The sequence below is a fragment of the Pinus tabuliformis genome, chromosome X, assembly GCF_031772625.1.
Source record: "Pinus tabuliformis cultivar Carrire ecotype Pingquan chromosome X, CPIR1, whole genome shotgun sequence".
Classification (NCBI taxonomy): Eukaryota; Viridiplantae; Streptophyta; class Pinopsida; order Pinales; family Pinaceae; genus Pinus; species Pinus tabuliformis.
The window spans coordinates 1215944419-1215970343 of NC_142308.1; the positions used below are offsets into that span (position 1 = coordinate 1215944419).

Consider the following 25925-nt stretch of genomic DNA (forward strand, 5'->3'; position numbering starts at 1 on the left):
GAGACAAAATCAAAGGATTAATGAGCATTTGGCAGCCAATATTCGAGGAAAACAAGGGAGAGTATTTGTAGAGGGGTGTCCCCTTCAATTATGACCCCTTACCTCGAACCCTCCATCAGAAACTCGGAGCACAAGTAGCCACATTGGTGCATCCAAGGGGCAGCTGAGCAAATAAAGAAGGACTGTTGTTTATCTTCAGTTCTAAGAAGCCGAGCCCCTTGATTTTAGGAGGGCTGTTGGGGGACTCCATTGTATAAATAAGGGCGCTTAGAGCCTCAGTAGGTTAGTTGGATTTTAGCCAGTCATTAGTAGAATTTTCGCACTTTTGTGCAGCATTTGTTCAGCTCATTTTCGAGCTTCCTTTTTTAGAACAGTTTATGTAATGTGACTTTTATTTTTGATAATAGAGATGAAACAATTTTTGAGCCAACACTGATCTCTTTTAGAGGGCTGAAGCTCTTGGGTTAGGGCCCAACCCAAACTGCCCAGCACCTCTTGCTTTGTACTTATATGTTTTTGCTTCAGTTCATGAGTTAATTTATGTTACATAGATTCATTTTGCTTTGTTTAGATTCGATTGCTTTTGATGGTTTGCATAGTTGTTTCTATTTCAGTTGCTCAAGTAGGTTACTGCAATGATAGAATAAGATTCGAAAAGGCCAACAGTAGGCCCTGATCTCCTTTCTCCCTTTCTGGGACTATGATTTGAGGTCAAGGCACTACTGCTACCACCAAAAACACAGTTTTGCTCTTCCATGCAATTTCTAGTGTGATGACTTGATTTGGAAAGATTGATATATTGATTCAGATTCAGTTGCCTAGATCATTTCTTGTTCTTTTACAATAGATCTCTCTGCATGCTTTTCTGTTCAAAGGTTACTGTTCAGCATTTTCTGTTTGTAGGTCAGAAATTAGGTCAAGCTAGAGAAATTTTTGTTTTCATGGTATAGTTAGTCCTTTCTTTGATCAGTTTTTGTAAGTAGATGTGTAGATCTCTTGCAGGACACCTCAGCTCACCATACATCCATAAAGCAGCCAGCACCAGCTCACTTCCCACAGATTTCCCAAGTCATTCGCAACATTTCGCCAATTTGCCCTAATTTCTGCATTTTTCTCCATAGCTTCCCTCTTGCCATTTGAACAAATCCAACCATCATGTTCCCTCTTGATCTTCCTTGAAAACCTCCAGACACCTCAACACCTTCATCTAGCCTTTAGTTACCCTTTTCCATTATTTTTCCCCTTCAAAACTTCCAAAAATAGCTCTCGGCCTCCTAGATCCTCCTGTAGATCCCCTACAGCCTCCTATAGAATCCCCTGTAAGTGGTTTTTCGAAATCCGATTGCAATGGAAGTCTTCGAAAGGGTACTAGAGGCTCCTTAGGACCTCTCCACACCTTCCCCCACCTCTACAAAAACTAACTCCATCTTCCTTCGCCACCAAACCTATGCACAATCACAACGAGATAAATCACAAGCATAATAATTTCACATAAAAACACTCAAAAGCACAAAAAGATGTTTCCTTCTCATTTCCTTTCAGAAGTAGCTTGAATAAATGTAATTTACCTTTTTCAGTAGTCAATGGCACTCATCGCATCAGTTTCTATCTATTTTTCTGCAAAAGTAGGGTTAGTTGGATAGATTAGGGTTTGCTAGGGTTGGCTAGGGTTTGCGTTACATTTCAGTTTTCCTTCTCTTTCTACAAATAAAATAGCCTCCGTAGAGTTAGATTTCTTTCATCATAGTTAAAAGCTTCTTCTGAGAATTCATAGAAGTTGGCTTAAGCTCTTAGTGATCTTGCGCCAGTTGACCAAGTGACAGCCTGCAGTAAGAGCTAGTACTTGTGCATACAACACTGTCACTTCCAAGTTTGTTACGAACTACCGGGTTGATAAAAGTAAAGTAGGAAGCCCCAGGAGTTGCAGCATTATTTATGCAATACTAGTGCTCACCACTTTTTGGCGCCATTGCTGAGGAAGCATCAGAGTATTTTGTGATTACTGCTTTCTTCTATTTTCTACTGCAACGTTATGCTAAGTAGTTTATTTCAGCAAAATTAGAGTAGTTGTTTCTTTCAATTCCTGCATTTCCTTGCTTTCATTTCAATTCTGCAATTTCCATTTCAGCAAAAGTAGATTAGTTCTTTCAATTCTACAATTTCCATTTCAGCAAAAGTAGATTAGCCCTTTCAATTTTGCAATTTCTATTTCAGCAAAGTAGATTAGTCATTTCCTCGCTTTCATTTCAATTCTGCAATTTCCATTCTAGCAAAGTAGATTAGTCATTTCCTCGCTTTCATTTCAATTCTGCAATTTCCATTCTAGCAAAGTAGATTAGTCATTTCTTTGCTTTCATTTCAATTCTACAATTTCATTTCAGCAAGTTCATTTCAGTTAGTTGCAATTTGTTTGTTCAATCAATTTCAGTTTTGCAGGTACAAGCAAAAAAAAAAAAAACAAAAATCACCCAAAAAGAGATTTCCTTTCATGCCTCGTAGGAACAAAGATAATTCAGGAAAATTCCTACCCAACACCCCCACCACATCACAAAGTCACCCTTCTCTCTTCTTCAGTGGCAGTGATCCAGAAGAACCTATAGGTGAACCACCAGAGATATACGAAGATCTTATAGCAGAAGAAGAGGAAGAAACCATCCCTCCTGAGACCATGGCTGAAAACATAAACGTTAGAGGGAATGGGGAAAGAGTAGAGCATACCTTTCCAATATGAGAGACCAATGGGGACACTAAAATGAAGAATATAAGCCCTTCAGCCTTACCTCACGTCCATGGATTGACTACCGAAGATCCCGATACCTTTTTGTTTGAATTTGTTGTTATCTATCGAACCTATGACTATGCAGAAGATGAGCAGAAGTTGAAACTGTTTCCTTCTACCCTCAAGGATGTAGCATTGCGCTGGTTCATGGGGTTACCTGGCAATAGCATCACAACTTGGGCTCAGATGCAGCAAGCCTTTAATGACAAATACCAGGACTACTGTAGGTCAAAGGATAGGATACCAAGGAAGAAACATTCCAAATGACCATGGGAAGCGATGAATCCTTGGAAGATTATGAAGAAAGGTTTCAGCTCAGTTATAAAAGGGCCAGGTGCACACTTGACCCCGAATCTCTGAAGTTGGTCCTGCTCAGAGGAGTCCCAGAAGACCTTCTAGATACCCTCCATTTGCTGGCTAGGGGGGACATCTACCAACTACCTTATGAAGACATAAATATTGTGTTTAGAAACCATTCTAGGGTAGCCAGAAAGAGAGGTAGGGGAAGTCAACCCCTAGCCGATACATCCTCATCCAGTTCATCCCTTAGAGGTGAATTTGGAAATCTGCTAGAAGATTTCAAGAGCGAGATGATGCAGACTCTTTCCATGCAAATGGATACCTTACATATAAAAAGGAAATAAGAAGAAGTAGAAAGGGCCTTGGCCATTTTTTGTCCTAGGTGCACCAGAAGGCATCCTAGGAATGAATTTCCATTGAACTCTATAGAATTGTGTTTAGTCTGTGAAGAAGACCATTCTACAAATCAGTGCCCTTCCTTGCCCGAACTTAAAGCTGCATACCAAGGGGGTGAAGGAGCCACTGAACCACTCTATTTCATGAACCAGAGGAGGCCACATGGGCCTAGACCTTACCAGCAGGGAATGCAAGGGACATCCCAGACATATTACAACCCCAATCAAGCCACTTCCATGCCTTCTTGGGGTCTCCCTACTCATCCTTCATGGTCCACACCCCCTCCTTGGTCATATCCATCTCAATACCATGCTCAACTAGCTGCTCATTCATTTCGCTCTTATGCTCAGCCACAACCCCAATGGAATGCACCTCATCAGGGGTGGAGGCCCCAGTACAACTCTCCTCCCACTCTTTTTCCTCCACCACCTGTTCAACCACAACCATTGCCTCCTGCTCCATAAAGGCAACCCCAAATACCTGCTCAACTGAACCCGAACCCAAATAACAGACAGGCCCAACAGGTATATAGTGGCGAACCATCATGCTCGACCTATTTTGTGGAGATTCAGGAGATTAACCTATGATCTGGGAAGGTTCTCCCAGATAACTAGCCTCCCCCTAAGGAGGATGAGGAAGAAAAAGAGGAAAGTGAACCAAAAGCCACTCCACCCTTTCTTGAGAGATTATCGGAAACAACACAACCTACCCCAGAAGAAACTGGACTTCTAGGAGAACTAAAACAATTATGTGTAAAGATACCACTTCTCCAAGCCATAAAGGATGTGCCTATATATAACAAGATGATCAAGGAGAAGTGCTTCAAGCACCTAGGCATGCGTAGGAGAGATGCTCCAACTATCAATGTCATAGGACAACTATCTGACCTGATGTTGGGGCAGGTAATCTGTCCAAAATATCTAGACCCTGGAAGTCCTGTAGTCGATGTCCACATCAATGGCACCATAATCCCCCATACCCCGATTGATCTAGGGTCTGCCATTAATGTGATGACCAAGGACACTATGCTCAAGCTCAACCTTCAGGGCTCTCTGAGAAAGACCACAACAGTACTATAGTTAGCAGACCGCTCCACCGTGACCCCTGAAGGGATTGTTGAAGATGTAATGGTCTCCATCGATTCTTGGGATACCCTACTGGTTTCTTGGTTCTCCAAACAAAGGCAAAGCTCACTGGGTATCCTCTCACCCTGGGAAGACCCTGGTTGGCTACTGCAGATGCCTACATCAGTTGTCGAGCTGGGAACATGACAATCAAGAATGGGCATATGTCCAAGCAGCTAATCCTATATCCTCGTGTCCAACCTTTGTTAGAACATGATTTACCTCTCTGGTTGGAAGAAGAAGATGAGGATGAAGTCTATTCTGCACCATTGTGTGCAGTGGAAGCTACCATGGGGGGGGGGGGGGCACAAACCGAGGATGATCTTATTGAAAACTTGATTCAGAATCCACCCCCCAGTGTGTTGCCATTAGAAGAGCTGGTGGAAGAAACCCAAGCCAATCCTTTAGTTGATCTCTATGTGGCTGACCTATCCTTTCTCTGAATTAAGAATATGGAAGTCGGCCCAGAAAGAACCTTGAAAATTAACTCATCCCTATCCACCTCTCAGGAGGAAGAACTGTGTAGCTTATTAAGAAACCACTTGGATGATTTTGCTTAGAGCTATAAGGAGATGAAGGGAATGCACCCTTCAATCTGTACTCATCACATTTACATTAAGGAAGATTGCAAACCAGTCAGGCAACCTCAAAGGAGGATGAATCCAGCCCTTAAGGACATTGTCAAAGAAGAACTACAAAAGTTACTGGATTCAGGATTCATCTACCATATCTCTGACAACGAATGGGTCTCTCCTTTGGTGCTAGTGCCAAAGAAAAATGGGAAGTGGATAATTTGTGTCGATTATTGGGAACTAAACAAGGCCACCAAGAAGGACCATTTTCCTTTGCCTTTCATAGATCAAGTGTTAGATGGCCTGGCAAGGAAGAAGTTTTTCTCCTTCCTAGATGGGTTTAGCGGGTACAACCATATCCAAATCATCCCAGAAGACCAAGATAAGACCACTTTCACTTGTCCTTGGGGTACCTTTGCATATCGGGTCCTTCCTTTCGGATTGTGCAATGCTCCCGCCACTTTCCAGAGAGCAGTACTGAGTATATTTGCTGAACTGGTTCATGATGCAGTGGAAATCTATATGGATGACTTTACCCCTTATGGTTCTAACTTCCAGGAAGCTTTGTCTAACCTGGGAAAAGTTTTGGACAAGTGTATTGAAATGAACCTGTCCCTCAATCCTGAAAAATGTGAATTCCTGATGACTGAAGGGACTGTGCTAGGTCATGCAATCTCTCAGCAAGGATTACAAGTGGACCCAAACAAAATTTCCATCATCCAAAGGGTCCCACCTCCTCAAAAGGTAAGGGATGTTCGAAGTTTCCTAGGCTTAGTAGGGTACTATAGAAGATTCATCAAGGATTTCAGTAAGCTAGCCTCTCCATTATTTGGTATTTTGCGAAAAGATGTTGAGTTCATATGGACTGATAACTGTCAAGAAGCTCTGGACACCTTGAAAAGTAAACTGGTAACTGCCCCAATTTTGAGAGGTCCAAACTGGGCCCTACCTTTCCACATTCATACAGATGCCTCGAACAAAGCGATAGGAGCAGCCTTAGGGCAAGTTGATGAGAAGCTGCCTTATGCCATATATTTTGTAAGTAAAAACTTGTTGAAGGCAGAGTTAAACTATACTGTAACCGAAAATGAGCTCCTGGCTGTAGTCCATTCCCTAAATAAGTTCAGAAACTACATCACCAGCTATCAAACATTCGTACACACAGATCATGCTGCAATTAGGTATTTAATGAACAAACCAGATGTAAATGCTCGCATTATTAGATGGTTGCTTTTATTGCAGCAATTTGATTTAACCATTGTTGATAAGCCGGGTAAGGAAAATGTTGTTGTTGATTTTTTGTCTAGAATAGATCTGCCTGCAGGTGAAGAAGGAATGGTGGATGATCAAATGCCAGATGAACACCTATTTGCTATCTCAGTACTCTCTCCATGGTTTGCTGATATAGCAAATTACTTGGTTTCTGCACAATTCCCGCCACACCTGTCCTCAAAAGAGAAGAGCAAGATCGTGAGGAAAAGTGCCCCTTTCACCTGGATTGGGGGCAATCTCTTCAAACTTGGCCCAGATCAGGTTTTGAGGAGATGTGTCAAGGAGGAGGAAGTTTTTGACATTCTCCTAACCTATCATGACGGGCCCTATGGGGGCCATTTTGCAGCAAATAGGACTGCCTTCAAAATCTTGCAAGCAGGTTACCGTTGGCCCACTCTTCATCAAGATGTAAGGAGATATATCAGCCAATGTGATTGGTGTCAAAGGATGGGGAAACCTACTCCAAGGGATGAGATGCCCCTGCAACCTCAAGTGACTTTTGAGCCATTTGAGAAGTGGGGCATGGACTTTGTGGGTCCTGTCAACCCTCCTTCAAAGCAAAAATCTTACATCATCGTGTGCACTGATTATCTGACAAAATGGGTAGAAACAAAGGTGATCAAGGCAGCAACAGAAGAAAAAGTAGCTGAGTTTTTGAGAGAGAATATATTCTACAAGTTTGGATATCCAAGAGAATTAGTCATAGATCAAGGGAGTTAGTTTACCTCCAATTTGATTGAAGACCTGCTCACACATCACAAAATTAAGCACAGAACTTCCACCCCTTACCATCCGCAAGCAAATGGATAGGTGGAAGTCACTAACAGAGCTTTGGAAGGGATTTTGACCAAGGTAGTGAGCAACAGCAGAAAAGATTGGGCAGATCGATTGGTTGAGGCCACCTGGGCCTATAACACCACCTGGAAGACCACCACAGGGTTCACACCCTATGAGCTGGTCTATGGGAAGAAGGCTTTGTTACCAATAGAATTTGAATATAACACACTAAGGATGGCAGCTCAGTTGGACCTAGATCTCAGCCATGCACAAAAGGAAAGGTTACTCCAGCTAAATGGATTGGATGAACAAATATTGCAGGCCCTTCTCCACTCAGAGGTAGTCTAGCTTCAAAGGAAAATATGGCATGACAGACACCTCGAAACAATTCCAAGAAGGAGATTAGGCTCTACTGTATGATTCAAGGTATAAAGATTTCAAGGGCAAACTGAGGACAAGATGGTTGGGATCGTACACAATAGAAAGGTGCAATGACAATGGTTCAGTTCTGATCAGGACCATCGATGAAGAAGCCATCCCCATGCTTGTCAATGGGCATAGGTTGAAAATCTACAAGAAGCCCCTCTCCAAGCAAGAATTTATTGAGAATCTGAGTAAAACGGTGTTGGTAGTGGAGCAAGTCTCTGCCTCCACTCCACCCACACCCTAAAAAACAAAAAATAGAAAAGAAAAATGAGGAGTGTAAAAGATCCCTAGGTGAAAACCTCCCCTTGGCGCCCAAGGCAGGTAGTGAGGGTAAAAACCTCTTGGAGGCGCCCCAGCTGTCTCTATAAAAAAAAAAAAAAGAGAAGAAAACATGAACAAAAAAATTAACTTCTTTTGAATGCATTGCAGATTGCAGAAGGGCCACAAAAGAAAAAGGGACATGGCCGAGCCAAATACACCTCTGATAGACCATTTCTCCATCGTTATTGTCTTTTCCCAATCCCTGGTCTCACCTGTTCTGGAAAACTATGCTTACATGAGGCTCTGTGCATTCTACAGGAGGCTCCTGTAGAAACCACAGAGAGCTCGAAATCAAGTCAAGAAAAGGATCAAAGGGCTAGAAACTCGTCCAGAAGACCTGTGGACCCCCCTACCACCATTCATCCTCCTAACTCTCCATTCCATACCTGCACCACTACATTTCCACTCGCTTCTTTCCTCCCAGTACAGAAAACACAAAATCTTGTTTCTTTTGTTTTTTTTTGTTTTTTTTTTGTTTTTTTTTTGTTTTTTTTTTGTTTTTTTGTTTTTTTTTTTGTTTTTTTTTTTAAATGAAAAAATGAAGAATAAACCAGCAGCATCCTTAACTTAACTCTTACCTAGTGCATACCAGCTTCTTTTCCTCAATTGACAGAACCTTCCTCAGTTACCTCTCCAGTCCCTGCTCAAGCCTTAGACAAAATTTTTAGAGGGAGAAGCAGTTTCAGGAAATCCTGCAGGATTCCTGTAGCAGCTGATCCCCTTAAAAATCGAGCTCCAAAGGCATGGTCAGTGCAACCATAGAAGTATAAAACGCGCAAGGAGCCAGGCCCTGATTGAAGATCACCAGTACGAAGGTAGTCGAGCCACCAATTCAGAGCCACGAGCGCCAGCAGCAGAAGTCCATGGATAGAACGCCAAAGTCTAAGCATGCAATAACATGGTAGCACGCAATTCCCGACTAACAGGTAAGTGACTAAACCCATTCCTCTATTGCATGAGTATAATTTAAAAACTGCATGGACAAGTGAGATGGTTGTGATTAAGCGAGATCGGTGGCCAGCTAACTGGCCACCCTCGTCCAGTTCAAACAGCGCTCAGTGGGTGCAATCAGCACGTGTGATCAGTCCACTCATAAGAATCTCAAAACAGGTAGTGGCGGCATCCAAACGCGAACGATGGAAATGATTGCGGGTAGGCGGCATGAAGTTTCATAATGGCACTAAAGTAGGGACCAACGGTCCGGATGAGGATAACGTACCCTTCCTGCCACCTCATCTCCTCACCGCAACTCTCTCCCGTAAGCTTAAGTATGCTACAGTCGACCGCCTTCATCACCTTTGGTTTCATTTGTATCATCGTGCTCTCGACTGCAATGAGCTACCTATCACCTCCAAAGCCTCGAAACAGTCGCTCTCTGCCAGTTTCAGAACCCTTCCGCTTATCGAGCTCTACAAGAGCATTATCAGGCTCTACAAGAGCGAAAACACAGCCCTACAGGAGCCTTTCTACAGGAAGGCCAGTGAGCAGCATCGCAGAGGAAAACTCAAGATTTCAGGACAAATTCAGGCTGTAAAAATTTAGGCTCAGTAAAAACCACTCTGCGTTTCCATATATATACAAAAGGTGGTGGGATTCGAAGAGAAGTGTTGAGTTGAGAAGAAGGGAAAAGTGAGAACAGAGTCTGCCTGTGTTTTGTAAAAAAATATATACAGTTTCTCCATTTGCTCTCTGCACTGAAATACTATCTCTTTCTCCTTCGTGGTATTCTCCTATGTAAAGAGATGATGCAACTTTAGAAAATTAAGCCTGTAAAAAAAAGTGAACTTGCATTAGGTGGTCTTCTCATTTGGTGAAAAGGAAAAAAAAACGCGGCCCTGTATGCTCTCTGTTTTTTTGAGATATTGTTTCCCTCAAACAGACCGAGAGGTAATGCAAGTTTAAGAACAGAGTTTGGAAGGAAGGAAAGTTGCAATTTTTTTTGTTAAAAATGAAGAACATGAAAACTCTCTCTCTAGTTCTAGAAAGAAAACCTCAGATGTTCCTTTGTTTCCGGGTTTGAAACTTGCTGCCTTCCTCCTCACCTAAGACATTCCAGCAGTCTCTGAACATCATGACAGGGGTTTTATGAGGAAAGAGCCTCTGAATTCAACTAAGCTACATGAACATCCAGAAGTGGTAGCCCTCTTTACCAGGGAAAATTGGATGCCTTTCTTTGAGAAGTTTCATGGGTATGACGAGGAAGTCACAAAAGAATTTGCACTGTCTTTAAAACCTCACTCAAAAACCCATGCCACTGTCAGTTTTAGGGGTCTAACCATAGAACTCACACCGGAATTCATTAGTAGGGTCATCGGTCTCCCACTTGGACTACCCTGGAGCAAGGAAGAAAAACCACTGGGTCAAGTTGCCAGGAAGACCTTTTTCCAGCTTGATGAACATCCTGTGGAGGATAAGAATGGCACCAGGAGAACAAGTATACCTTATCCATGGGATGAGGTCAGTTATCAGATCATGAAATACATCTCCTGTGAAGGAAGATACAACATAGTTTATGGGTACCATTTCAGACTGTTACATGAACTAAGATATGGCATGGACCTTCCTGCATCCAGAAAACTCAGTATTCCATATTTTCTCCTCCAATCCTTGATAGAGTCTAGCACCAAATTGAAGGCAGGGGTTCCAGACCAATTGGCTCACCATGGGCTAATTAAATTGCTGGTGGAGGATGCCCTCCACACTTTCACAATCCCCATAGCCTGGGAGATTTTCAAAAACATGACTAAAGAAGATGATATAAAAGCTCTCACTGATTACCTTAGTCCATCTAAGAGTGAAGAGGAGGAACAAAAAGGGGAAGCTAAGAAAGAAATCCATGAAGAAGAAAAGGACACTCAATTGGAAGAAGAGGAACTCCACACAGAAAAAAGAAGAAAACCAGATAGGAGAGGAGAAACATGACACCACCAAAGATGAGCCTAAAGCAGAGAAGAAGAAAGAATCAAAAGCAAAAAAAGGGTAAAACCACAACAGCGAAAAAGAATAGGCCAAGAACTGAAAAGAAGAAGCCTAAGACTGTGCAGAAAAAGGTTTCCACAGGCAAAGCAGAAACTAAGCAAGCAGAGAAGCAAACAAAATCAGAGACAACAGAAGCAAAACCAGCAGAAACAGGAAACACAGCAGATGAAAAAGAAGAAGCACAACAAGAAGAAGTGTCTTCTGAGACACTAGCAAGAGAGGCAGTAGTTCTTGTTGCACTTAGTACTCCAGCCAAGCCCAAAGGAAAAGGAAGAGACAAACCTCTATGTACTTCAAGGCTCGAAAGAACACCAGGATAAAGATGGGGAAGCCTCAGCCACCTTCAAAGGAGCCCATCATCATTGAAGATGTCCCTACTGCAACAAAGGAGGAACCTCCCTCCAAAACCCTCATCACTTACGAAAGAGGAAGTCCTAAGACCTCTACTTGGAAAGAAATGATCAAACTAATAGACTCTAAAACAGTCCTACAGGAGGTGCAGACCTCTCTACAGGAGACATTGGCAAAGCTCCAAGAGACTGAAAAACTTGAAAAGAAGGCAGAAGAAAAGGAGGAAGACAAGGCAAAAGAGATACTAAATCCTGGACCTCAGCCTAACTTAGGCTCTTACTACAACCTTCTAGAAGGGGGGAAAATCATCCCACAAAAGTTTGCAGTCCCTCTTTTCTTTGAGCTGGAAAAGGAAAGAGTAAGGAGACATACATGGATGCAGATTGCAAAATCAAAAGGGGTGGAAGACTTGGGCACATGGAAAACAAGTTGAGAGAAATGGCCAAGGAATTGAGCATGGTAAGACATAGAGAAGCCATTAAAAGATCTCACTTGGAAGCAGAGAATGAAATATTAAGGAGACAACTACAGGAAAGAGAAGCCCAATTAGCCTGCATGGCCAGCTGGGCTATGGAGGCACTACAGTGTAGGCAGCCAGCCAAATCATATGCAGTTTACCTCAAAGACCAGTGGCTACAGTTTCAAATCAAGACCCTGGCACAGAGGGGCAGCATGCCTTTCCAGGATTATAGGCAGTTCATGGATTTATGCGAGCACAGTTCAGCAGAGGACAAGGCGAAGTTGGCAGAATTTTATTTACATAACATGGCCCTTACTGATATGAACTTATGGGACCCCAATGCTAGGTTGGGAGACCTACAGCTGATGGCCATGGCATCATGGATGAGTCATGAAGAGAAAAGAGTAGCAAAAATCAGGAAGTTGATGGAAAAAGAACAAGATGAACCCCTGATGATCAGAGCAGAACCAGAAGACCCTATGGCTCTAATTAGCACTCATCAGCAACTTGCAGCTGATCCTCAAAGTGCCCCTAAGTACATCAATGATCAGGCCCAGGCTATTGCAAAGATTGCTTGGAGATGACTGCATTCATGCCTGCATGAGGAGGTGGAACACATTGCCACACAACCTATAGATCATGGAGTATCACTCCCCAAACAGGATGAAGGAAGCCATGAGGAGAGTGCCATTGTATAAGAACTCTATGCAAAGCTTGAAGGCCAATTGGATTGGCCTCAAATTTAGTCCTCCACTGCTGCTAGGACTATTGGAAGGAGTAAAAGAGGAAGAAGAACATAAATAGTGGGAAGAGGTGGATAGAAAGGCAGGATTCCATGATAAAGAGGAAGATATCACATCAGAAGCATGGGATGTCAGGGAATCTATCAGATCCATCAAGGATGAGGAGATGGATTAGTTTCTCAGAGGATGAGCAACACCTCCAGTCGGGGGGTAATGATGAGCCCCAAAAATGGGTAATTATATGGGATCATTTTACCTCCTAACTCAGCTTAATCCACCATTCTCATTAGTTTATTGCATGTTTTTTATTATATTTATGCTAATAGAGTGAATTGGGTTAGTCATTATGCCATGAAGTCTAATGTGTGCTTTATGTAGATTTTTGGTCAATTTTGAGACAAAATCAAAGGATTAATGAGCATTTGGCAGCCAATATTTGAGGAAAACAAGGGAGAGGATTTGTAGGGGGGTGTCCCCTTCATTTATGACCCCTTACCTCAAATCCTCCATCAGAAACTCGGAGCACAAGCAGCCACATTGGTGCATCCAAGGGGCAGCCGAGCAAGTAAAGAAGGATTGTTGTTTATCTTCAGTTCTGGGAAGCCGAGCCCCTTGATTTTAGGAGGGTTGTTGGGGGACTCCATTTGTATAAATAAGGGGGCTTAGAGCCTCAGTAGGTTAGTTGTATTTTAGCCAGTCATTAGTATAATTTTCACACTTTTGTGCAGCATTTGTTCAGCTCATTTTCGAGCTTCCTTTTTTAGAACAGTTTATGTAATGTGACTTTTATTTTTTATAATGGAGATGAAACAGTTTTTGAGCCAGCACTGATCTCTTTCAGAGGGCTGAAGCTCTTGGGTTAGGGCCCAACCCAAGCTGCCCAGCACCTCTTGCTTTGTACTTATATGTTTTTTCTTCAGTTCATGAGTTAATTTCTGCTACATAGATTCATTTTGCTTTGTTTAGATTAGGTTGCTTTTGATGGTTTGCATAGTTGTTTTTGTTACATTTGCTCAAGTAAGTTACTACAGTGATAGGATTTGATTCGAAAAGGCCAACAGCAGGCCCTGATCTCCTTTCTCCCTTTCTGGAACTATGATTTGAGGTCAAGGCACTATTGCTGCCACCAAAAACACGGTTTTGCTCTTCCATGCAATTTCTAGTGTGATGACTTGATTTGGGAAGATTGATATATTGATTTAGATTCAGTTGCCTAGATTATTTCCTATTCTTTTATAATAGATCTCTCTGCATGCTTTTCTGTTCAAAGGTTATTGTTTATCATTTTATGTTTGTAGGTCAGAAATTAGGTCAAGATAGAGAAATTTCTGTTTTAATCGTATAGTTAGTCCTTTCTTTGATCAGTTTTTGTAAGTATATGTGTAGATCTCTTGCAGGATACCTCAGCTCACCATACATCCATAAATTAGCCAGCGCCAACTCACTTCCCACAGATTTCCCAAGTCATTCGCAACATTTTGCCAATTTGCCCTAATTTCTGCATTTTTCTCCATAGCTTCCCTCTTGCCATTTGAACAAATCCAACCATCATGTTCCCTCTTGATCTTCCTTGACAACTTCCAAACACCTCAACACCTTCATCTAGCCTTCAGTTACCCTTTTCCATTATTTTCCCACCTTCAAAACTTCCAAAAATAGCTCTCGACCTCCTCCTATAGATCCTCCTGTAGATCCCCTGCAGCCTCCTGTAGAATCCCTTGTAAGTGGTTTTTCGAAATCCGATTGCAACGGAAGTCTTCGAAAGGGTACTAGAGGCTCCTTAGGACCTCTCCACACCTTCCCCCACCTCTACAAAAACCAACTCCATCTTCCTTCGCCACCAAACCTCTGCACAATCACAACCAGATAAATCACAAGCATAATAATTTCACATAAAAACACTCAAAAGCACAAAAAGATGTTTCCTTCTCATTTCCTTTAAGAAGTAGCTTGAATAAATGTAATTTACCTTTTTCAGTAGTCAATGGCACTCATCACATCAGTTTCTATCTCTTTTTCTGCAAAAGTAGGGTTAGTTGGATAGATTGGGGTTTGCTAGGTTTTGCGTTACATTTTAGTTTTCCTTCTCTTTCTGCAAATAGAATATCCTCCATAGAGTTAGCTTTCTTTCATCACAGTTAAAAGATTCTTTTGAGAATTCATATAAGTTGGCTTAAGCTCCTAGTGATCTTGCGCCAGCTGACCAAGTGACAACCTGTAGTAAGAGCTAGTACTTGTGCACATAGCACCGTCGCTTCCAAGTTTGTTACGAACTACCGGGTTGATAAAAGTAAAGTAGGAAGCCCCAGGAGTTGCAACATTATTGCTGCAACACTGGTGTTCACCACAAATTTTATATACACTAGATCAAAATGCAAGTTCATCAATAGGGAATGAAGGGAAACTAGCGTTGGATTGCATAATTTAAGGTGTGAATTAGTGTTAAGGCATGGCATTCCTTCTCAGGTCAATGCAAGCATTGGGCATAAACTAGTAGATAAACTAGTATGTTAGAAATAACACATGGAAGAGTGAGCTTGCAAAATAAATACACCAAGAAAATAAAATTAAGGATAAATGCATCGTTGATACGGAAAAATAGATCTTAGTAGTTTAAGAATTAGAGAAAGAGGTAGATGCCTTCATGAGTGTTCAACAAGGAAAACATCTAGAACTTAGCTAGCCTAGTAAAATATCTTATATTTATAATTTGTAGAAATGCAACCCACCTTAACCTTCCTCCGAAAGTTGTTTCTTCTCCTCCTGTTGTGGATCCTAACTCCTCTTAGAACCCTTCTCATCATGGCCATCTATCAACTTTTAGAGAGCAATAAAGTCATGTTGCACCCTCAAGTCCTAGAATTGGAATGCGATGTAATTGAGGCCAATATTGTAGTTGACCTTGGGAAAGATTCACATGGACATTATTAGAGTATAATCATGATCTGTGAATTGTGGTGAATATTCCATTGGAAAATTTGTTACAATAAATATGATAAAATAAAGGTTAAATTCACTAAGATCCCAACTTTTTTTAATAACTAGTTTGCTATTCATGCATGAAATAAATAAAATGTGGAAAACAGAGAACAATAAAATAAAATCACACACCAACCATAATGAATAAAAAGATATGCTTTGGGAAACGTTACAGGAGAAAAACCAACTAGAAGGTGAGGCTGCTCTGCTCTCTTTTGTCTGAAATGGAAATAATGCAAGTATAAAGTAGAAGTCACTCTCTAGGAGTCACTTGAGATCTATGGCCTAAGAGGCTGCTACAGAACACTAACTCCCTCTTTTATGCTCTCTCACTCCCACTCCTAATTTCTCTTTTATACTATGGATGAAGATGCCATCGAATAGAAGGGAACCTCTTTTCCTCCTAGTGGCCCAATTATAACATAGCCCCATAGCCAACTAAGGGTTAGGTTTGACTCTTTCAAATCTCAACTATAGTTACAAATTTGACCCTTTCTAGAGTCTTCTTCATAGTCATCTTATGGTTATCCCCTTTTCACTTGTGCCATGATGGTTAAATACGGTAGATCAACATCCAAGAGACATAATTTTTTCATACAAACTCTAATTGATGTGATTCTTGTATCATTGGAAAGTTATGTAAGTGTAGAATAGTGTCACAAGGCCCCACACTTAAGCATGAAATTTTTACCCCAAAAATGTTATTTAAGGCTTCAATACGGTCCGAGAGGTTTTACACCCCAATTCTCCAAACTGGGTCTTGTCAATAAAACTACTCTAACAAGCTGATTCCTCCAATTTTCCTGCTATGAAAGCATTGAGACAAATGAAAAATTATATAATGGTCCAATCTAAATCAAATCATCAGAGAATGTGCATGAAGAGACCCTGTATAGACTCAATTTTTTAGTTATTGTTTGCAAATATTTTCTATAATATATTGTATTTATTTTTTCTTAATCAATATGTAATATAATGCACCAATTGATATTTAATAAGTTGGAGTAAATAAAATAAGTTTTCGAACAAATAGAATATACTATCTTCTTTTAAAACATCTTGCTAAAGCCAACTAAACTCATTTTGACATTACAAAGTTATTTAATTTATTTATGTGAATAAAAAAATATAGTTATTGAGTCAAGAGGCTCATTCTACAACCCATTATGATGTGTAAGGATGTTCGTCCGTCATCAAAGTTGAACTTTTGCTTTTGTCGGTTAAAATAAAAAAATCTAAAAAAAAAAAAAAACTATGCAAAACATTTAAATAATGTTACCTCATAAAAAATCACGTGAAAAAATTGAATCCCTCTTAACTCATATTAAATCCCTATTTAAAATAAATCTATTTTAATACTAAAAAACAATATTTATCTTATTTACCTCACAAGTTATCCAAATTTCACCATAAAAATAATACCATTTCCAAAATCTTTATCCATTTAAGATGTGGCTTTTGAATAATGAGCTACTGATGATAACAATCCAAATATAAAATCATTTATTTTATCTTATTTTAAAAAATTTCTCGACATGAATGATGTTGAAGTTTTGAATTATAGGAGGTATCTGTGGCATGAGACAAATGGTTTGAAATATTGTATTCACTGGGTTGCATATTCTATTACGCAAATATTTGTATTGGCCAATTCCTTGTCATTTTCTCGTTAGTGAGAGGACATGTCATTATTAGTGCTATCTATGTCATTAGAGACTATTGTCTATTTGATTCCTTCTTTAATAGTGGATACTGATAATAGGTCTTTTAATTACTTTTTAATTTTTAATCAATATTCTAGGACAAAATGTTATGACAAATAATTTAAAAAATGATTTGAGAAGATGCTGAAATTTAAAATATTTGAAAATGATGGAATTGATTCTATTACAACGAGAATAAAGATACTATGGAAATATTATATGTTATATGAATGACGGTGGTCATCCGATAAAGCTTTGATGGAACATGAGTGTAGGAAATTGGATGATTATAACTATTTAAATGGAATGATTAAAGTATTTGCTTTTTGCTTTTTCTAGATTTTAAAGGATAGATAGTCAAATTATTATTAGTTAATCAAAATATTTAAATATTTGATAGTGGTAAAGTTTTTTATTTTTATAATTTTAATATTATATTATAAAATAATTTTTTTTATCAATATTATATATATAATAAAATTCATTTAAAATAATTATTTTTCATCCACTCTTTTATTCTTACTCTTCTACCTAACACCATTTCCAAATATCAAATATGAAATTTTCGACATTTTAGAAATGTAATAATAACGTACATTTAATTATGTTATTATATTAAACAATATATCGTGAATATAAAAAATTAACAATAAACTTCCTTTAAAATTTTGTGATATATTGGTTTTGAAAACCAAGCCACTATGTTGATATGAGGATATTTTAATATAAAATTTATTTCAATATTAACATAATTGAAAAATTTAGTAGCATATTTTGTGGATTTTATTTAATTTGTAATTTCTCTTTAATGGATATTTATGTCTACTCCATTATTAAAAGCATTGATTTTTTTCTTAATATGTAAAAATAGTTTATTTATTTTTTCTAAATTAATATAATAAAATATGTAATATATTTAAAAATAAAATATTATATAATTATTAATAAAATTAAATACAATTTTAAAAATAAATAAATTAAAAAAATAGTAGTCAACATAATCAAAATAATAAAGGGGAAAAAATGATTTATGAAATATAGAGAATTAAAAAATAATTTATATTAAGGAATTTTTTACGGTTATTTTTAACTATTTTTTTTAAGTTGAAATTTCCATTAATTATAAGGAATATATATGAATATTAAAAAGCATGTGGTCTGATTCTGACCAGGGCTGTTGACTAATGCGATGAGCATACAATATACAAAAGAAAAATTGCTAGCTGAGACGCCCAGATTCTGAGAGGTCTAACATTCCAAAAGAGTAACAAAATAAGGAATACACCAGCGAACATATTTAGTCGTCAGATGTGATGGAAGCGGGGTTGTCTGGCCCAGTACCTGGGGGAGGTGGCGAACGATACATGCAGTTGACATGGTTCTCAAAGTGAGCAAGCCAAGTTTCGAGCTTTTCCACCTTTTGAGTTAACAGGTTCTGGCCGCACCAAACTATGACCACCCTCTCACAACATGGCACTAAAAGTATTGGAGTTGCTCGAATTTTACCATGACAACCTCGTGTTCCTCTCTGTGAGCTTGATCATGGGTGTCCAGACGAGTAGAAATGGAGTGAAGCAACTCAAGAATTGCCGAGGAGGGACCTGTCCTCCTGGAAGACGTCCTGCTTGTGGAACCAGAGCGACCTTGGCTAGAGAGGCCCGACGTCGCTGAGCCTCGGAGATGCACATGCCCACGATCGCCCACACCTGCATCACAACTGATCTACGAGACCATTTGTTGATGACTGCCTGCCCTCGAGGCCACAGACGAGCCCCACAAGCGTTATGACCCCCGCGACCAGAGGCTCTCGCTCTCGCCTAGAGCAACCTTCCTGAATAACAATAAAATCACCCCATGAAGCATCTTCCGGCTTCACCGGAGAAATTAGGCCCGAGGAGTGGGGAGAGGGCTTCATTGAAGAGTGCTAAAGAGACCTACAGAACTGTAGAGGAGGGACTCCTCCAGATATACCATCAGCCACCCAGAACTGACCGAGACCGGCCGCAGACCAGAGAGAAAAGGAGGACCAACGCCAAGAGCCCTGCCACCCTAAATTTTCCACCCAAGGGATATCAACCACCCAAAACCAACCAAGACCGATCGCGAACGAGAGAGAAAATGGTAACCAATGCCAAGAGCCTCGCCACCCTGAACTCGTCACCCAAGAATAGTCAGGTCGAGCTAGAGAGGATAGAAGATCATAGGGTGGGAGTTGAATAGGAATAAGCAGACGCCTGCAGAGAGATTGAAGGGAAGTAGAGAGCCAACACCTGAGACGAAATGAAGCCGCAAGGAGAGAGATAAAACCAAAATCCTCAATAAACAAAAGCCAAAATGAAAGAACGCCCAGAGACCATCGACACCCTAAACCTAGAGTCAACACTCCAAGAACAACAACAACTCTGGCATGCCCAGAATTGCGAAGGGAAAAAGTAGAGATTCGACACCGGTTAATCCAGAAAATTCCTTGAAGCATCCAAGACGAAGAGCTGTAGGAGCAAAGGGAAATTAAAAAGGGGGGCGACCAAAACCAATGAAGAAGTGTCCACTAGAGAGTCCCAAGGAAGGAAAGATGCTTAGGAAACTAGAACGAGCGAGAGGGTGACAGTTGAGGCGCACTTGTGGCGGACTGAATAGACTGCCACCTTGATGTATATGTCGAGGAGGATGCGAGCAAGGAGGGACATGTAACACACAACAGAGGATTTGGAAACACAGGGGAATGATCTCCGATGGGATATAGCCAGGGGAGTAATGGAGCCATCACGTCAGAGCAAATGCAGATTGAAGAGACATAACCATTCACGCATGCGAATACAAACGTAATAACTATGGTGTGGTGGAGGGGCGGTTGCCCTGCCCACCCTCGCCTTATACCTTTCATACTTGGCATCTGACACGTGGCAGGTGGTGTTTTTGTCCAACACCCCCATCGAGGATGGTCATTTTTAACCATTAACAAGGTTTTTTAATCAAATTCTCCAAATATTTTTTTAATTCATAATGATAATAGTGATGATGATTAACGTTTACTAAGACCAATGTGGTTTATCAAACCTTAAGAAAGTAAAAGATTAATTAAGACTCTTTAATATTTCATTTCTATAATAAAAAAGAAGAGAGAGAAGCATTCCTAGATCGCTATAGCTTTGCTGACTTAACAAGTCAAGAATGATAGTATGACAAATATTTTGGAAATGAGAAAAAATATAAATAAAAATTAATCAATCAAAAACCTAATTATCTTAAAAGAAAATTATCCATCTTAACTAACCTAATTATAATCCATAAAATCATCCATCTTAAATAACCTAATTATAATCCATAAAAAAAATTAAACCTTCACTTCTACAAAAAAAAAAAAAAAAAAAAAAAATCTTTAAAATTTTGAATCTTTATCCTATTTCTAAGGAAAAACCACTTTTAACCCACTAAAATTAATGTTAAAACTCAATTAAAACCAGAAATAAAAATAATGTTAAGGCTCACTTCAAACCATAAATCTGATCAAACTTAAATCATATATGAAAAATTAAAACAATTATCCAAATTTTATAATAACGAAACTTACATTAATAAAACTATATATATTTATATGATATTTAACATAAAATCAAATATTATTTCCATTACAATTTAACCTGAAAACCATAAAATTTCTTTGTTAAAATCATATTAAAAAAAAAAAACAGCAACATTATTTATTATTGTTATGACCTTTTATTGAATTCCAAAATATAAATCAAATCAAAATCAAAGAGGCCATCCAGATATATAAAATAATGACAATAAGATTCGGATTTCAATCATTGGGTCATGAATCTGGAAATAAAGGCCTCATCGCCATTGGCTTTGGACACGGAATACCCACAGGCTTCGGCCATTTGGGTTCAGTTGCATCCTGTTAATCTGATTATAAATTAATATGTTCATGTACGTACAATCCAGTCACTCAGTACATAGGCCTGTTAGTCCGAAATCTGCATCCGCACACTTTCATGGGATAATGAGAATGCAACACAGGAGCGCAGGCACGGCATTGTGTTGGCCATCATTCATCTCCAAAGCTGAGCGCCAAAAGGTCGGGAGAACGATTCTCAGGGAGTCTCTGCTTAGACTCCAATACGGAGTGGCAAACTCTACGCCCCATATAACCACATATGCGATAAAATCGTCAATTCCGCCTCGAGCTGAGGAAAACGAAAAATCATCCGTAGATTCCGCGAAGACCAATTCGGGGTCCCGCGTGCTTCATCAGCCGAACGCGGTCGGAATCATTGGAGGCGCCTCAGCTGCGGACACTGCGGATTTCGTGAAAAAAGTCGTTGAGTGGTCTTCAAGGGAAACGGAGGAGAGCTTGCCTTTACTGCTGTGCAGCGATCCGCAATTGAAACAAGAGCTCTGTTCGTCATTAGCAGGGATCGATCTTGGGACGTCGAGGAAATCAGTAAGCTCGAATCATGGTGGTTCTGTTTTGGCAGCACTGAGGGAAAAGAGGATGTTTCTAGAGAGTTCCGGGGCATGTTGCATTGTGATGCCATGCCATATTTCGCATGCGTGGTACCAAGAGCTCTCACAAGGCTCTTCTGTTCCTTTTCTGCATATCGGCGATTGTGTGGCTAGAGAGCTCAGGGAGGCGAACTTGATGCCTATTGAAACGGGGAGCAATGTGAAGATAGGGCTTCTTGGTACAGAGGAGACCTTGAACGCTGGGTTTTATCAAGACAGGCTTAGCAACCAGGTAAGCCATCTCTCAGAGATTCTATATAGATAGTTTTGTGTTTTGGTGAAATGGAAACATTGATTCTGTATTTGAAGTATAGAGGAAGATTAGCATACATATAGGTTTTCGGAAAATTTTCAGCTTTAAGAATGTTTAAGCTCGAGAAGAATTCCAGTTTTAAGAGTTTCTAGTAAATTAATTTTTGATAGATTTTAGATTTCCTGTGGGATGCTTTTGCAGATACAGAACTTGGATTATCGACACTGTAAGTTGTTGAAGTTTTACAACTTTCAACCAACACTGGATAATCTGAATTCTATATCTGCAAAAAATAATTAAAATTTTAAGTTTGATTGTTTAATTTTATTTTTAAAATGTTATAATTTTGTTAATTTTTTAAAATTTGGGAACTGTTTTTTACTTCTGCATCCACATATAGACCTCAGACACTAATAGATAATAAATAGGCATCGCACAGGATTATCAAAAGTTGATTTTACTGTTGATACTGTAATGAAAAATACTAATAATTCCATGCACCTAAATCCCTAAATCCAATAAGGCCCAATGTTAGCACTATGATTTAGAGATTCTGGAATTGTGTTTCGATGATAATTAATCCAGTGAGGGAGTTTAGGGTTTATCGAGTAAAACGTTGTCTATATTTCAGTATGCTTGAATTGGGTTTTGGAAAACAGTCCAGGATATGGTAAAATTCTTTATTTAGACATCTGCCAATAGGTCGTTATGGTTTAGAATGGTTGCATCTGGCTTTGGGCATAGTGTATGATAATGGTACTAGCTATATAAATAAACGTTTACATGATTGTTTGGGGTATTTAAAATATAGACCCAAATAAATGTTTACATGATTGTTTGGGGTATTTAAAATATAGACCCATGCATGTTTAGAGGATTGTCTGGGTACTTAAAATATAGACTATATAGACTTTCTATAGGGTTGGAATTTCAAAATAGATTTTTTTAGTTAAATTTGACTGTTTTTACGTTTTCTTAATCTGTTTTCACAATTTTTAAAAAAAATCTAAAGGTTTTTGTAAATTTTTAAGTTTGACTAGCAATTCACCCCATAACAAGTAATTTGCCCATCAAATTCCATCCCTAAATAAGGTTTTTGCAAAAATTTCAAGTTTGACAAGTAAATCACCCCATAACAAGCAATTTGCTCATCAAATTTCATCCCAAATAACATTTTTACAAATTTTTAAACCAACAAATCATCCCATAACCAGCAATTTGCCCATAAAATTCCATCCCCAAAAATTTGAAAAATTTTAAAAATTCAAACAGGTTTATGTTAAGAAAACCATGTTCACAAAAAGACTGATTATCAAATGTTCGAATATATACCATATGGGCATTAAAACCATTCATCAAACGCCAACAGGCCATGTCCCCCATAGGTAAAATGTATTGAAAGAAGATACTTCACATAATTGGCGAGTACAGCGAGAGTTGAAAGAAGATACTTGACATAATCGGAAGTACAACGAGAGTTGAGTATTGGGTAGTACATGCTCCGCAGCTAACTATGATAGGTTTACAGATTTTCTGGATTTTAGGGTGTAAAACATTTTTTAACTTTGACAGTTTGAAATCCAGACATTCTTTAAAAAGACCACCTATTTAATTTTCATCTACTTCTGTATCACAAATTTTAGGAATCAGCATAATGTTATTCTTCGTATACTCGTGCAAACTTGCAAGTCATACTCATTCGTAAGCATGGTAACTTCCACTGCGTAAGAGAGTCATAAATTGTCTGGTTTCAGTTGGAAGATGAATTCACATAGGTTCTATGTTATAATAAGTGAATACATTTGAAATCATGGATAATAAGTGAGTAATTGAAAATATTATTTATGAGAATTGAATTTAGGTGTAAGGATAAGAATCAGCAAAATGTTATTTTTAGTATACTCATGAATACTTGCAAATCATACTTATGTTTGTACTTCCACCTTTTAAGAGAGCAATAAATTGTTTGGTATCAGTTGGAAGATGAGTTTATGTTTGTACTTCCACTTTTTAAGAGAGTAATAAATTGTTTGGTATCAGTTGGAAGATGAGTTTGGCATAAATTGTTTGGTTTACTTAGTTTCTATGTTCAAGCAGGTTGGAGAAAAGTCCATACATTGGAAACCATAATAATAAATAAATTATTTTGTTGATATTTTATACAGGAGTTGAAAATTGTTGGGATCATAGAGTATAGAGATGGTGGTGTCTTAGTGGTCATTAAGACAATTTGTCTTTGATCTTTTTAGCTTTTAAATAGGTTTTTTTGGAGATGAATACAATAGTCAAAAATTATGGATGTTCATATCCTTCGAGCCATAATATCACCAATATCTTGACCCAGTCAAGTTTACTAGAACAACCTCAACAGTCCCCCTTCATACTTCACTCTAGGAGATTGACTTGGTCTCATTCATTTTTATTGCAACCCATAAAAAAAAGTTTCCATCTACAAGATTACATGGGTGACTAGCATTGGTATCCTCCAGTGATCTAAGATATCTCTTAGCTTACCTAGTTCAGCAACCATCTCACCTAACATCTCACATTCCCCTCAAACTAAAATTCATTCCCCTCAAACTAAAATTCCATAGATAAATCAACCAATAGAAACACAGAATTTCTTCGCGTGGCCAATCATTTGCTCACATTTCCCTTGTAATTTACGCAAGTTTGTGAGTAGAGTCTTCAAATTTTAGATTAATCACAGCCTTTGGGGATGCGCTTATATTTAATCGATGTGAAACAACGATGATTCCTTTGTCTTCATCATCACTCACCCTTTTCCTTATCTTCGCTACTGCTGCTGCAAAGGTTCATATTCGACAATCCATTGGACGATTGAACACCAATTGCGCTAATCAACTCAGACTTGGCCTTGTACATCACGTGGTAAATTTCCGTATGCATCGATACCCATCCTAGAGGGACTGCATCATCGCTCATTCAGCTCACAACTCAAGCTTCTCGAGCCTCCTTTATGTGGGTGCAGCCAATCTTCTCTCGCAGCCGCATCGAATGTCACTAACATTTGGTTAGCAGTGGGCCCGCTTCTTCCCTCAAGTCAGATCGATGGAAATTTATAATGCTTCTTTGCAGATCCAGCTCCACTTCTACCTCTACTTTAAACACAACTTCTACTTATGTATACCGCTCTATTTTTCCACCTACAACGGCTGCACCATAATGTTGTAATCCATCATACGTTTTCTTATACTCTCCTTTCAAGAACTACTGCGACTGCCCTTTCAATAGAAACTCCTTCCCTTTCTTCTTTTCCACCTACAACGGCTGCACCATAATGTTGTAATCCATCATACGTTTTCTTATACTCTCCTTTCACGAACTACTGCGACTGCCCTTTCAATAGAAACTCCTTCCCTTTCTTCTATAGCGGCTTCCCTTTCAATAGAAACTTGACGCTCCTACGGATTCAAGTACCACGCTTTACTTTTCGTGACCTTCTCATCACACAATCAACGCACTTGTTCCAATATGTCTTCCACACTTCTCACGACATCTTACCCGATGTTGGGATCACAGAACGGCAGTGCGTTCCAATATGTCTTCCACACTTCTCATCACATCTTACCCGATGTTGGGATCACAGAACGGCAGTGCGTTCCAATATGTCTTCCACACTTCTCATGACATCTTACCCGATGTTGGGATCACAGAACGGCGCGAGAAATGGCGGCGTTTAAAGATATTATTGTTTGTTTTCAGTGGTCACTAGGACAATTTGTTTTTATTTTTTCTAGCTTTTAAATAGTTTTCATTGGAGATGACTACCATGAACAAAAATCATAATAAAAGTTTATATACGTGTAAAGTTTATATACGTGTAGCCATAGTATCACTAATATCTAGATCAAGTCAAATTTACTAAAACAATTATAACAAAAATGATTTTTGGGAATTTAAAACAATCCTAACAAAATTATTTTTGGAATTGAATTTAAGTAAAAAACATAATAATTT

General features: G+C 39.1%; 1 protein-coding gene across 3 annotated transcripts in view; it reads left to right on the top strand.

The window, feature by feature from the left end:
* The first annotated feature begins 21002 nt into the window (after positions 1-21002).
* Positions 21003-25925, top strand: part of LOC149144334 (uncharacterized) — a 36458-nt gene continuing 31535 nt past the window's right edge. For 2 of the 3 annotated variants that reach the window (XM_089453304.1, XM_089453305.1), the window contains exon 1: positions 21003-21923. In XM_089453304.1, coding sequence (XP_089309430.1) covers positions 21108-21923 — 816 coding nt within the window. In that variant the 5' untranslated portion in view covers positions 21003-21107. The remainder of the gene's footprint in view (positions 21924-25925) is intronic. The other variant, XM_089453302.1, reaches the window with a different exon arrangement.